Source organism: Scleropages formosus, chromosome 18 (assembly GCF_900964775.1).
Source record: "Scleropages formosus chromosome 18, fSclFor1.1, whole genome shotgun sequence".
Lineage (NCBI taxonomy): Eukaryota > Metazoa > Chordata > Actinopteri > Osteoglossiformes > Osteoglossidae > Scleropages > Scleropages formosus.
In genome coordinates this window covers 6,478,705-6,492,801 of record NC_041823.1, presented here as the reverse complement: position 1 = coordinate 6,492,801, position 14,097 = coordinate 6,478,705, and the positions used below count along the sequence as shown (strand labels likewise).

At 43.9% G+C, this 14,097-nt stretch overlaps 1 protein-coding gene across 4 annotated transcripts in view; it reads right to left on the bottom strand.

The window, feature by feature from the left end:
• Positions 1–14,097, bottom strand: part of rims2a (regulating synaptic membrane exocytosis 2a) — a 182,905-nt gene that overhangs the window by 28,420 nt on the left and 140,388 nt on the right. For 3 of the 4 annotated variants that reach the window (XM_029259821.1, XM_018763027.2, XM_018763028.2), the window contains 2 exons: positions 12,332–12,438; positions 9,837–10,000 (listed from right to left, as the gene is read on the bottom strand). In XM_029259821.1, the coding sequence (XP_029115654.1) occupies positions 9,837–10,000; positions 12,332–12,438 (271 nt within the window). Of the gene's footprint in view, positions 1–676; positions 699–9,836; positions 10,001–12,331; positions 12,439–14,097 lie in introns of those variants that run through there. The other variant, XM_018763029.1, reaches the window with a different exon arrangement.

Here is a 14,097-nt window from a genome sequence, read left to right as displayed (position 1 = left end):
TCGCAAGGCACCCCAAGCGGGACTCGAACCCCAGACCCTCCGGAGAGCAGGACTGTGGTCCAACCCACTGCGCCACCGCACCCCCTTGTATGTATATATATATATATATATATATATAATATAAAACATACATACATATATGTGTGTCCTGTATATATAAATACTTTAGACGTTTATTTATATAGACGGTTTCATTGGAGGGGTGAGTCGGTTTTTATTAATTATTAAGCCGATGCCTTTCACCGAGCCATCTATGAATGTTAGCTTTGTGCAATAAGCAACTAATGAAATGGCTCGTTTTTACCGGACCAGTTCATGGTAAAACACTCTGCTCCTATGTATTAGAGCAGGAGCAGGGACTCGAACCCACGGACTTCCGTTGCAAGGCCGCAGCTCGAAGCACTAGGGTGTCTGCGCACCACCTGAAAGCATTTGCTCTAGGGTACAACAGCAGGGATTGCCTTGAAACTCAAATTGAAGCTGTAAGAGATCCGTGTCATTAATGGTCAAGTTTTGGGTCTCGAGTCTCTTCTTCAGCTGTTATTCCCGGTGTCCATTTCCTCGGCTTGAGCCGGTGGCCAAAACGGACGGGCAGAACCAGCGGCGGGCCGCCGCCGCAGCTCCCCGCACCAGACATACGCGTTGCACTAGTGCGTTGCAGGACACGCCGCCTCACCTCCAGCGCAGGGGCCTGGAACTCTTCTGCCTTGCTTACGGTCTCCGATGTGAAGGATTCGCCCTCAGGCCGAGACGACGGGCGCCTAACAAGAATCCCGAAAAAAAAAATAAAAATCTGCCGGGAATACAGCCCTACTCTGGGGATGCTCTTTTCTTCCCAAGCTGTACAGCTTGTTCCTTCTCATGCATATTTTGTTAAGGGCATTTCAGTCCTGGGCAAGCTGTTCCTTGGCAGCAAAGAGCCCGCGTCGTGTTCCAAGACTGCTTTAATTTTGATTAGTGCTGTAAATATTGATGCGAAATACAGCCACTCTCCACAGCAGAGAATGGAAAAAAACACCAGTTTTTCACATGTACATGGGATGGGTATAAAACTGCTTCCCGTTTTTCTTTATCATATATACCGTTAATACAACAGCCACGCGTGCTAGTCACTTCAGTCGAGGGACACTGGCGCTTTTGTTTTTCCTTTGCTTATTCACAGCCGGTCGTCTTTTGAAAAACACGGTCAGCTTTAATCTTCCGAAGACGGTGACTTGCAGCGGGAGTGATGCAGAGGATGGTATTGCTATGGCAACCATAGCTGAGATCAAACGCACATCTGCGCCGTACGTTCGGGTTACCTGCAGCGAAACGGACTCCTCGGCCTCCAGTGTCAGCGGCCGAGACAAATGGGACTGTGATTTTGCGTTTGGAACTGGACTCGGGCGGAACGGCGGCCGCTGATGTGTTATGGAGATAGAGCCGTACCTCTCTCTCTCTTTCTCTCTCTCTCTCTCTCTCCCCACACTAAAGCACATCCATCTCACTGTTGTTTCATCAAGCCACCTCTGTCTGTAAACCTTGCCCTTTACCGCACAAGAAATTAGCAGTTACCGTGGAAACGATGGTTACTCTAAATGCGGGGGGGGGTGAAGATGGCGTAAAAGTGCTGACTGCGGTTATGGAGTATGTACTCCGAACGCGTGCACCGAAGCGCTGCGAATTATTCAGCCGTTTGTGTCCGAGAACGGATGATCCGTATCGGTGGGCCCCGGCGGCGGCTCCAAAGCAAAGCCAGAAACACACCATTAACGTTTACTTTACAATGTACACTGTACCGAACGAGTAAATAGCAGATCCCGCTTTTAGTCACCATTTCCAGTGCAACACACTCATCAAAGTGCCAGGAATTAATATTAAGGATTTCCCTGTTATTAATTAGGTGGAAAATAATTACTGTATTATAAGTATAATATTGTAATAACATATGCTAATGACTATTCTAAGAAAATGATCATTTCCTAAAAATCAGGGCTATCACTTGTATCGTACACATTTTTGTGATTTAAAAAAAAATTTATTCAGCTGACACAAAAACAATAAGTTTGTACACTAAGCTACTTACAGTGATATCCCTGCCTACAAGTAGTGGTTAGAGTTACTGCCTTTGGACCCAAAGGTCACAGGTTCGATCCCCACCTCCAGCTGTAGTACCCTTGAGCAAAGCACTTATCCCACATTGATCCAGTAAAATTACCCAGCTGTATAAATGGGTAAAAAGCAGAAAGTATCTCAACAGTGTAAGTCGCTTTGGGGAAAACATCAGCTAAATGAATAAGTGTAAACGTGCACAGCTGGACAATTGTCACTCTACCTTACAGACTTGGTACCTTCGCGAAGGGTCGTACAGTAGCAACACTATCCAAACCCGGGCCCTTTGAGCGTAAGGTGATGGTCTGAAGCGCAACAGCACCTGCTGCCAAACTAAAGAGCTCGTCTGACATGTGACGCTTACGGAAATGGCAGCAGAGACTGGAGCAACACTATTAGCCCCTCCACATATAAAAGACAATTTTATTTTATGTGGGTCAGCTGAATTCATAAATAAATGAAAAGAGGCTGTGAATAGGGTCGCAAAGGAATCCGCAGCGCTCACCGAGTTCCCTGTCTGAAGCCAAAGGGGCAGCGATGGACATTAGAACTCATTTCAGCATAAGGATATAAGCGCTGTATGTGTGCAGCCACATAGTGAAAGTTTACTGTTCGATCCCCACCTCCAGCTCATTTTGAGTTATCACATGAGCGGGCTAAAGTTGCTCAACTGCAGTATATTGTTCTGTAAAGCCAAAGTAAAATACCTTCCGGTAAGGAACTTTCCCTAAACTGCACCTGAAAAGTGAGGTCATAATTTTCAGATACGGGTGGTCTCCGATTTACGATGGGGTTACGTTGCGCAAAACCCATCGTAAATCAAAAATATCGTAAGTCAAAAATGCTCGCTATTCCAGGATCTCTACACTGGAGGAGAAATTAAGACGGTGAGCGACACTTGCGGTATAAGCTATGAAATCTCGTTCAGCGGTTCACCTCCGTACTATGGGTGCACTCCCGAACGGGCAGGTGCACGTGAGACGAAGTGTGTCGCGCGCACAGGAATTGGGATTTCAGTTCATTTCAGGAGCGCTCAATGGAAAATTACAGGTGATCCCCGATTTACGACGGGGTTACGTTGCGCGAAACCCACCGCAAGTCGAAAATATCGTAAGTCGAAAATGCATTTAATACACACCTCCGTGTGACCGACTGGGAGATGGGGATCGCTGTCGCTGCCCGGTATCGTGAGAGAGTATCACTCCGCATATCGCTTGCCCGGGAAAAAAATCAAAATTCGAAGTACGATTTCTACTGAATGTCTGTCGCCAGCTCACCATCGTAAAGTCGAAAAAATCGTAAGTCGAACCATCGTAAATCGGGGACGGCCTGTACTTTAGAGAAAAGCATCAGCCAAATAAATAAGCATAACTACTATTTCTCCTAATTATTTTTTTGTACCAGTCCTTATAACATGGCTTATATTTTCCACATGTAGCTTTGACATGATGAACTGTCAAGAGTTCATCTCAGAATAAATAATGAACGGAATTTTTAACCTTTATTTAGCTGAGACCTTCATTGAAATCGAGTAGGAAAGCAAGACGCTCAACATGACCAAAAATTCAACCTCTGTGCCCCACAAATTGGTTTTGTTAAAACTCAAATAATGCCGAGTTGCAGGCAGCAAGAGAAGCTTTGAGAAGAGACTCGTCATTATTATACGATTTAATTCTGGGGGCTTGGCAGCAGGCAGACAGCAAAGTGAGCTACACATTGAGAAGATCTGGCGAGAAAAAAAGAGACTCTTGAGTTGAGTTCGGCGACAGCTGGTAGCAGTGCAAAAAATTTGCATACTTTCCGCAAGAAATGGTTAGTAACATACGGTCGTTCCTAATTACAATACAAGACATTTGGACACTATATATTACGGAAAAATAACAATAATAGTAACACTTAACACTCCCTTTTTTGTATTTATACTACTATTATACTCTCGTGTTTGTATACTCTGTGAATATGTTATTTATTTCTTTATTCTGTAATTCTGTGTCAGCTGTTTGTTTGTGTGTAAATACTGGACGCATCTAGAACCTCGGCAAACTTCTTGTGTACATCAGCACACTTGCCCAGTAAAACTCACTCTGATTCTGACTCTTTTAGAATCTTTCTTCTTCTTATTATTATTATTATTATTATTATCATTACCACTAATAAAAAATGCAGATAAACCTGGTGCCTTTGTCCAAAGCCACAAACCGAATTACTCCAGTAAGAATACTTTGGCTATAAATGGGTAAATCATTGCAAAGCTGCTGATCTAATAGTTTAGGTAAACTGACCAAGAGTACTATAGGAGACTAAAAACCAGGTCTTTCAGAGTGTGAGGACACCGCCCTGTCCAAAACGGCTACCCAATGACCCTTGAAAGCAGGTTTACACTACATCTTAAACACAGTTAAACACTCCGCCTAACACTCAGTTTGTAGTCACACAGATAAATTTGCACGGTGATGCCAGTGTATTAGGTAAACATGTGGACTTGTAACCTGATGGTTGTGAGTTCAGATTCTGCTCCTACCACTGCGCTAGTGCCCTTGAGCCAGATATCCTTTCTGAGTTACTCCACCTGTATGAATGTAAATAAAAAACTGTGATTTACTATACAATCACAGGATCTATACAACCAAATGATTTTAAAACAGTTGAAATGGAAAGAAACTAGAGAAGAATCAGCTGTTTCTATATGGAAAGCTCTTAACTGTACATGTATTACATTTACACACACACACACATTTTCAGAACCGCTTGTCCCATACGGGGTCACGGGGAACCGGAGCCAACCCGGTAACACAGGGCGTAAGGCCGGAGGGGGAGGGGACACACCCAGGACGGGACACCAGTCCGTCACAAGGCACCCCAAGCGGGACTCGAACCCCAGACCCACCGGAGAGCAGGACTGTGGTCCAACCCACTGCGCCACCGCACCCCCTTCGTATTACATTTACATTTATATGTATTCATTTAGGAGACGCTTTTTTCCAAAGCGACATACATCTCATAGAAAATACGATGTGTTCATTACATCAGGAGGAAGGGACACTTAAATGCAGACATGTGATTATTAGATAGTTAGTTTGTTTCTTTCCACCATATGAACCAATGTTCATCACACGAGTAGCTGCATAAAACTTTATCCACAATTCCTGATCACCTTCCTAGTAATTTTTTCTTTTTTTGAGATACATATCACTAAGACAAATTCCTTGTATGTGTAAACATGCTTGGCAATAAAGCTCATTCATTCATTCATTCATTCATTCATATAAACATTTGCGTTGCATTATAGGAGTAGCTGCGTAAAGGTTTATCCGGGCATGATCTTAATGTCTTGTATTTGTCCTGTATGTCCTGTATGTGTTTGTTAAAGAACATGTGAGGTGGTTCTGTCTTCCAACAGCATCTCCCCCACATCCAGCTTCATAGCTGTACTTCTTCCAACAGCAGGAGAAAAAGACAAAACTGAAAAAATAAAATAAGCTGCGGCATCTATAATTATCTTTATTATATAAAACAATTGGGTGAAAAAACCTTTGATAAAAACCTATGCTTCTGCCTTTTCTATAATAGTTAAAACAACATCATTTCTAGTCAACAAAGCCTTGTAATTACGATTTTTTTCCCCCAACACGCGGGAAAAATTTTGGAGGTAATTTATGATAATTACCGGCCTGCGGTGCGAATCCTCATTTCAAAATTTCAGTTACTCATTGGGTAGTTATGTTTAATGACTAATTGTTGGTGACTAGTCGTAAGAAGGTTTGAGATGAGACTCAAACAGGAAAAAAAAATCAAACAATTGCTGTTGAAAGACTGCAGATGCTCAGACTGTACGTGCTGAAGAAAAGTATCCATCTTAACTAGCCTATATTGTAAGGCGGGGGGTCATGAAAAATAAAGAAAGAATTCAAGTGTTTTAAATACATATTATATTGTTTAAGAGACGAATGTTACGTTCTCAGCATATCAACTTTTTAAACCTTTTTTAAGCAGGCAACCGTTGTCTTTTAATTAATTATACTATTTTACTGGCCATTTTAAATATGACCTGAGAAAATGATAAATTGTTTCACAGCACAACACATAGGACAATAAAATCTCTAGGTGGGCATGTGATTTTCGTATATTTTTCTATATTTATTTATGTTACTGAGCTGCAGACAACACCGTAGCGATGTTATTATTTTGCTGTAACACCATTACTCTTGCTGGACTCTCTTTTACTTTGGGTTTTGAAAAAAAAAAAATGCATCATCTTTTATGATCTGTAATTTCTCAAAACTCTCAATGCTCTCTGCTGGGACCTACCGCCCCTGTAAATGACTTCCCTCTGTAGGAAATGTAATCCGATGCCGCACCGAGGCCGCAGGGAAGCCACGGGAAGTCCAAGCCGTTGAGTTAGTGCATAAAAACGACAGCGGCGGTGACGGCGTCGATGCCGATCGATAGCTGGAGGCCACACTCTATTAGAAAAGCACATGTCGCTAACAGGAACTCACCCATATAGCCAATCAGAGCACCAGCTTTATGACATACAGGACAAATACAAAGCATTAACTGCATGTGCTGTAAAAAAGTGTCTATTTTAGGAGTCAGTTGATGACACTGGTATGTTGAAATGTGTGTGAGAAATCACAAGGACCGAGTCCACTGCAAACGCACATGATGCAACCGCATCAGCCGCAGTTTCAACAGCCCGAGAGCTTCGCACCAGCAGAGACTGTATCTTACTAAAGGATTTTTCTAGTCTTAACGTCAAACAATACATTACATTTATTCATTTAACGGAGTCATTTCACCATGGCAACTCAAGTGTCGGGTTTGTACAGTAAGCTGCTTAACATTGATGTTACCTATTTATACAGCTGAGTAATTTCTACTGTATTACTGTACAGAATACTGCATGGTACTCTTTGATTGCGAGGAAAGAGTGAAGTTTTTTTTTTTTATGGAAATGACCATTATTGAGAAAACTGAAATTAGTCAAGATGTAGCAATGACCATCAGTTTTCATACCGAAATAAGGCACGTGCGGTGTGACCACAAATAGCGGTCGACACGTGAAGAAGCATAAAGGAACATAATGAATCTGTTTTTTTTCTCATTTATAGTTCACTCCTGAAACCCATAGGGAAAAAATGAGGACAAAAATTTAATGATTATAATAAAATCACATTTGCCCATTCATGCTAGCAGTGGTGAAATGGGACATGAGTCAACAGGAAGGAGCATCTCCATGGGCTTGTTTCATTACATACTGTATTCATAATGACTTTCAAAATTGGGGCAATGGGTTGAGGAGAACCATCTCAGGGTGGACTGGAGATAAAAAGTGTTTTTTGAAGCAGGATGTGTTTCAAGAACGACCTGCCGGTGATCTACACACCATTGACTCCAACATGACTTTGCAGGTGTAAAGACCTGACACCCTACAATTCAGATCAGATCTGGCCAAGGAGAGTAAGTTTTACATTACAAACCCCCAAAAAAGCTGGATTATTGGGGTGCGGTGGCGCAGTGGGTTGGACCACAGTCCTGCTCTCCGGTGGGTCTGGGGTTCGAGTCCCGCTTGGGGTGCCTTGCGATGGACTGGCGTCCCGTCCTGGGTGTGTCCCCTCCACCTCCGGCCTTACGCCCTGTGTTACCGGGTAGGCTCCGGTTCCCCGTGACCCCGTATGGGACAAGCGGTTCTGAAAATGTGTGTGTGTGTGTGTGTGTGTGTATTTGTAAAATGTTCTCTTCTTAAAACTCCTTACATTGTGAACATGAGTTCCACATGTAAGACAAGAACGAGTTCTGTATTTTTGTATAATCTGCAATCCAAATATTTAAATAAATCACAGCACAAATAGACAAAAAATCCATGTGTAATCTGTATTTAAAATGACCAACTAAATTTTACCAATTTATTACGTTTGGTACTTTTTACCACTGACATGCACGATAAAGTAGAGGTGGCAGGTGACAGAATGATTAAGTTTAACATCTTGCAATGACAAGGTCCTTGGTTTGAAGGCCACTGTGAGAAATATTTTGCTAAAGTACAATTAATTTCAGAAGAAACAGGGCAGCAAGTAGCGCTTTGGTAACATCCGTCACATTGCTGAAGGTTCTGGGTTCAGATCTCACTCCTACGGTAATGACTGTGATCAAGTTACTTACCTTGAACTGATACAGCAATAATTACCCAACTGTATAAATGGGTCTGGGGTTCGAGTCCCGCTTGGGGTGTCTTGCGACGGACTGGCGTCCCGTCCTGGGTGTGTCCCCTCCCCCTCCAGCCTTACGCCCTGAGTTGCCGGGTTAGGCTCCGGTTCCCCGCGACCCCGTATGGGACAAGCGGTTCAGAAAATGTATGTGTGTGTGTGTATAAATGGGTAAATCATTGTAAGTGGCTTAGTGTGCAAACCTAACATTGTAAGTTACTTTGGAGAAAAGCGTCAGAAATAAATAAAATGAGTTCCTTCCTTGAGGATCTCCTTATCCTGCTGGATGTCGATTATATTAATCCATATAAACAGCTGGATATCCTCTATAAGCAAAATAAAGTCCATACTCAAGGGTACAACAGCAGGGCGCCTTCAGAGATCTGAACCATCAAGCTTCACATGAAAGCTCCATGTCTTTAACCGCCACACGGCGCTGTCAATGAATCAATGTGGCAGTAACTTGTGCCTCTCCTTCAGAGGACTTTACCATGTTTATACAGTGGATTATTTGGTACTGCTGAAAAGAACTACAGGTATAGTACAGGTACACCAGGGAATGTTACCCCATGTTAGCTTTGCAGGGGGTGATACACAGCACCACAGGACCACCACAGAGGACATGGAAACCACATACGGTTGATGGGCAGTGTTTACCTGAGGTCATTCTCTGAGAACCTCCTTTGCAATTTTCCCTCCTCCGGCTCGCCAACCTCTTTCTCCTCTACTTCACAGCCCTCCTTCTTCATCATTTTTTCTCCTGCCCCCCTTCCCTCCTCCTCCTCCTCCTCCAGCAAAACTCCCTCAAGAACCTCCTCACCCTCCCCCCTCATCTGCTTTTTCTGCCGAGGTACTTTTGAGCAGCTGAAGGAATTGTGGAAGAGCAAGCGCAAGGCATGCAAGACAGAGGGGGAAAGAAACATAGATGGGTGCAAAAAAAAAAATCAAACAAAATTTAAACAAGGAACAGTGAAACAACTGAAAGTTTATGAAATATCGAAGGACTAACCTAGAGGTTCTTAACCGTTTCCAGGCCACAGAGCCCTTTAAGAATCAGGTAAAAAAGGACTCTTCCTTGAAAAACATCATTAGACTCAGAGAAAATACTGGTAGTATTATATACTATTACATTATAGTACTGTACATACAGGCCCCCAAGGGGTTCATGGACCCCAGGTTAAGAACCCCTGGACTAAAACGAGAAAAAAACCCAAATGTGTGTTCATCAGCGCAATGCCAGAGATGGGTGCAGCCTTAATGTGTAAAAGTAAAGTTCAGACGTTTGGTTCGATTGTTGCTCTGGCGGAACCAAACCTGAACTCACTGGTAAGTAGGAAAGTACTGGAAACAAACACCTTTCCTTCCTGAACGTGAAGCCCAGTTCAAACTTTTCTACGGTGCAAAAAGTCTGAACGGGGTCACATCTGAGTCTGAACCGACACAAAGTCCAGCAGGTCCAGAGCCCGTCTGAAGGCCCCCCCATCCCTGGCAAAGGCGCGCGGCCCGTGGGCCGTGTTTCCGGACGAGGGTTCCGCCCACCTGATCTTACGGCTTCCCCGCGGCCGCTCAGACTGGACTGACATGTAGCTCGTGCTGCTGAACCGAGAGGCGCTACTCGTCCTCGACACAGCGGACACGTCGCTCACGTCGCTGTCCGAGGACTTGGCCGAGAGATTGTCCGAGCCGCGGTGCAGACCGGGACGCTGCAAAACGAAGAAGGACCAAGCCGATGTTGGACAAAAGCTGGACAGTTGAGACACCACAACCCCACAATGCCTAGAGTTACACTAACCCAAAAATGCTAATGATTTCCAGAAAATTTGTCCATTCAAGCTATAAAAATTTGATTTCCTTTTAATGCTTCTGCTTAGGAGGCATTTCTTTGCATTTACAAGGACCGAATGTGGATTTTGTGTGCCTCCCAACAGCTGATTGTGACAAGACCAGAGCCACCATGTGTTTTTCTTTGCAGAAATACAGTATTGTAGGGTAATTATTAATGGGAAATTGCTTTAACATAGGGGGATGCGGTGGCGCAGTGGGTTGGACCGCAGTCCTGCTGTCCAGTGGGTCTGGGGTTCGAGTCCCGCTTGGGGTGCCTTGCGATGGACTGGCGTCCCGTCCTGGGTGTGTCCCCTTCCCCCTCCGGCCTTACGCCCTGTGTTGCCGGGTAGGCTCCGGTTTCCCGTGACCCCGTGAGGGACAAGCGGTTCTGAAAATGTGTGTGTGTGTGTGCTTTAACATAGAGGGGGTGCGGTGGCGCAGTGGGTTGAGCCACAGTCCTTCTCTTCGGTGGGTCTGGGGTTCGAGTCCCGCTGGGGGTGCCTTGCGACAGACTGGCGTCCTGTCCTGGGTGTGTCCCCCTCCCCCTCCGGCCTTACGCCCTGTGTTACCGGGTAGGCTCCGGTTCCCCGTGACCCCATATTGGATAAGCGGTTCAGAAAATGTGTGTGTGTGTGTGCTTTAACATATTATTTTATAACCAATGCTAACTACTGAAGTAATCCTCTGCATTTTACTAGGACTTGGTGATATTTCAGCATAACCTGTTTTAGCACTGAAAAGAATGGTAATTATGTCTGACTTACAAGAATTCACTTACTAAGGGTTTCTCAGGAACATGTTACCTTTGTAAGGTAAGAGAAGACTAATGACTAAAAAAAAAAAAACAGTTGACCCTTAAACAGCGTGGGGGTTAGAGGCACTGACCCCCGTGCAGTCGAAAATCCGCGTATAACTTTTGACTCCCCAAAAACTTAACTACTAATAGCCTACTCTAGCCCGGAAGCCTGACCGATAACATAAACAGTCCATTAACACGTATTTTCTATGTTATATGTATTATATACTGTATTCTTACAATAAAGTAAGCTAGAGAAAAGAAAATGCTTAGAAAATCATAAGGAAAATACATTTACAGTACTGTACTGTATTTATCAATACCATAATTTTACATCATCTGTTTACAAGATGAATCGTTTGTCTGTCTGTCAGTATCTACATCAATATTGGTCAAATCAACTTTTTCCTTTAAGTAAACTAAACTTTTTTAGATTACAAATCTAAGTATGAATTTGCACTGAAATTTTTATAAGAAGCAAGAGCGTTTGTCAGCATTAGAAATGAAGGGTCCATACAATTTGACATGGTTGAACAGTGACAAGTGCCGCGGTGCCAGAGTAATGTTCACGGGGCTGATGAACAGCAGAGTCTTTTTAGCAGTTTCAAACAAACATCAACACTTTACACTGCGCAGAGTGTGAACTGGAATGCAAGGCTGTGCGTCCTTGAATAGAAAGGCTTTTCATGTATATTGCAGCTATTTATGGAAGTGTCGATTTGGTGTTTTGCCACGACCTGGCTCTGTTATTCTTCTGTGGCGATAAAGCAAACAGTTCTGCAGGGCTGAAAACAAGGAGTCCTGCTTTAGTTAATGGGACAGGACCAAAGGGCCATGATCACGCACCGGGATTTAAAAAAAGCAAAATATGACTGGAATTGATGCGCAAAATGCTCCACAAACGCAGAGGTGTCTACTTTTTATAAAAAGGCACATCCACACTTTTTCACTTTTTTCTAAGACTAAATATAACCATTTTTGCTACATCGGCATTAGTCTTTGTACACTTTGCGCATGAAGCCTGTGGGGAAAATGTGCATAATGATGCACTTTAATCATTAAGAACAGTACTTTTAAATTATATATGGCTAAGCATCCATAGCCCAGCCATTCAACTCATGACTCAGACAACAAACTTAGACTCGGGCCTGGAACATGTTTAAATACTGCTTCATTCATGGGAAGAACAGCTTCATTCTCTAACCCCTAAACTCAAATGTATCTTTACTGCTTCACTGCGCCTCGTTATTGAATTTCCGAAGAATCTCAAATTGAAGAAGAGATCAATTCCAACAAGTCAACTCTCATCTTTTAAAAGACAAAGCTGAGAGTCTAGGTGATCTCAGCAGGCGCAAGAGCTGACCCCGGCACTTTTCGTGCCCCGATGCCACCCTCCTCGACCCCTCCGTCTTACCTTGACGTGGTAATCCTGCTCCAGCCTGGAGTCGGAGCCTGCGCCCTGCCTGTACTTGCTTGCGTTCAGCTTCGCCTGCCGCGTACGCTCCTCCACATCCAGCGCACCTGGGGAGGACAGGGGGCAGAGGTCAGTGTGGGGAGTCACGGGGTTAGGGGCTTCCTTGGGTGATGTCAGATGGAGGTGCGCTGGCATGAGACAAACAGTGAGAACAGTACCGGTCTTCTTGGAAGGAAACATGCCATGTTACAGCAGGTCTGGGTCTCAGTAAAGGTCTCTCCTTCTCCTAAAAATGCTCTCGGAATGAAGAATGGCTGCAGTCTGCAGGCGATCCCAATCCAGTAAATGATACCACCATGAGCACGCCACGTACCATACTGTAGCATGGTTTTACCTCAGACAATCTTCACAAATCAGGAGATATTCTACAAACGTGGTAAGAACCACCAAAAGTTAGACAGAATAACACGACATCATATGGAGAAGTACAAGTCCAGCCGGGAATGATGCATCACTCTTGGGTCCTGAAGTCAGCCCGGCTTGGAAACATGCGGCCAAGCTTTCTGACCTCACGGGCCAAGAGGAAAGTGTGATCCACTGGGGATTTAACATTTCTCCTGCACTGTCAGTCAAAAGCATGAGACTGCAAGTTGCGTAATTCTGCCTTGTCTATTCCCAAGGCACAAGAGCGTACAATTTATTTTTATATTGTACTCCTGGATCTGTTCCAGCATATGTCTGAATATGAAAATCAGATGGCGTGGTATCTATAGTTAGCCCCGAAATTCTGAAATTTCTCAGCTGAAATGTAGGCACCGCAGGGACAAGGTGTTAGACTGACGAAACGGTGATTTAGCGGTGGCCGAATGTATAACTAAGCATTGTGCGACGACAGCGGCATCAGTCCTGCACAGACAGGAAACGATAATGCGCATAAGAGCAAAATATTCACCAAAGCATTGCTGAAAATACAAGGAGCAGTTTTAGAGAATTTCCAGTGCGGAGAAATGGTTTCTTCCTGGCAACGGTCATGGTTCAGAAGCATGAGGATAATGCTACAGAAAGGACCCAGCAAGCACAGCAGCGATGAACAATGTATGGCTTACTGCAGCAGTGCAGTCTTTCACACCCCAGTCATGACATTCCAAATCTTTTTTTTTTTTCCTTTGAAGCATATAAATATAATTTTGATGATGCAACTGGAGAATGTTTTCAATACCAGGAAGATCTTAAGCCAAGACAGATGCAATGCTTCCTCAAGGATGATAAATACATAGAAAAGCAAATGGTTAAAAAAATTAATGAACAAATTACTCAAAAACAAAAAAAAAAAACTTGGGCAAATATTTTTCATGTTCGTCATCATAACGGTTTTTAATTTTCCTAGACGAAGCGCAAAAAAGTTGTTTGTGGAAGCCTGTTTTACATGGCAATCTTCCTCCATGCTGCAGGAAAACATACCAGAAAAATTTCCAAAGGATATAACGGAAGGAGGCGGACAGCTGGGAAAGTGTTCCGGCACACGTGATGCACGATGTGTGTGTGTTTCACACATCAAGCCTTCCCCCGTGCGCTACATGCAGTGAGGTGCTCCGAAAACCATACAATGAGGAATCCAAGGTGCCGTGCAGCGAGGAGCCCTGGTACCCCAATCCCGACAAATGTAAACGCACTGTGTTGCAATACGGCTACGTGGCACGGACCGCAGCATCTCGAAGCGAGAATGACTCTAATGCTCCAACATTCCTGCCACTTCCATGGCTTTA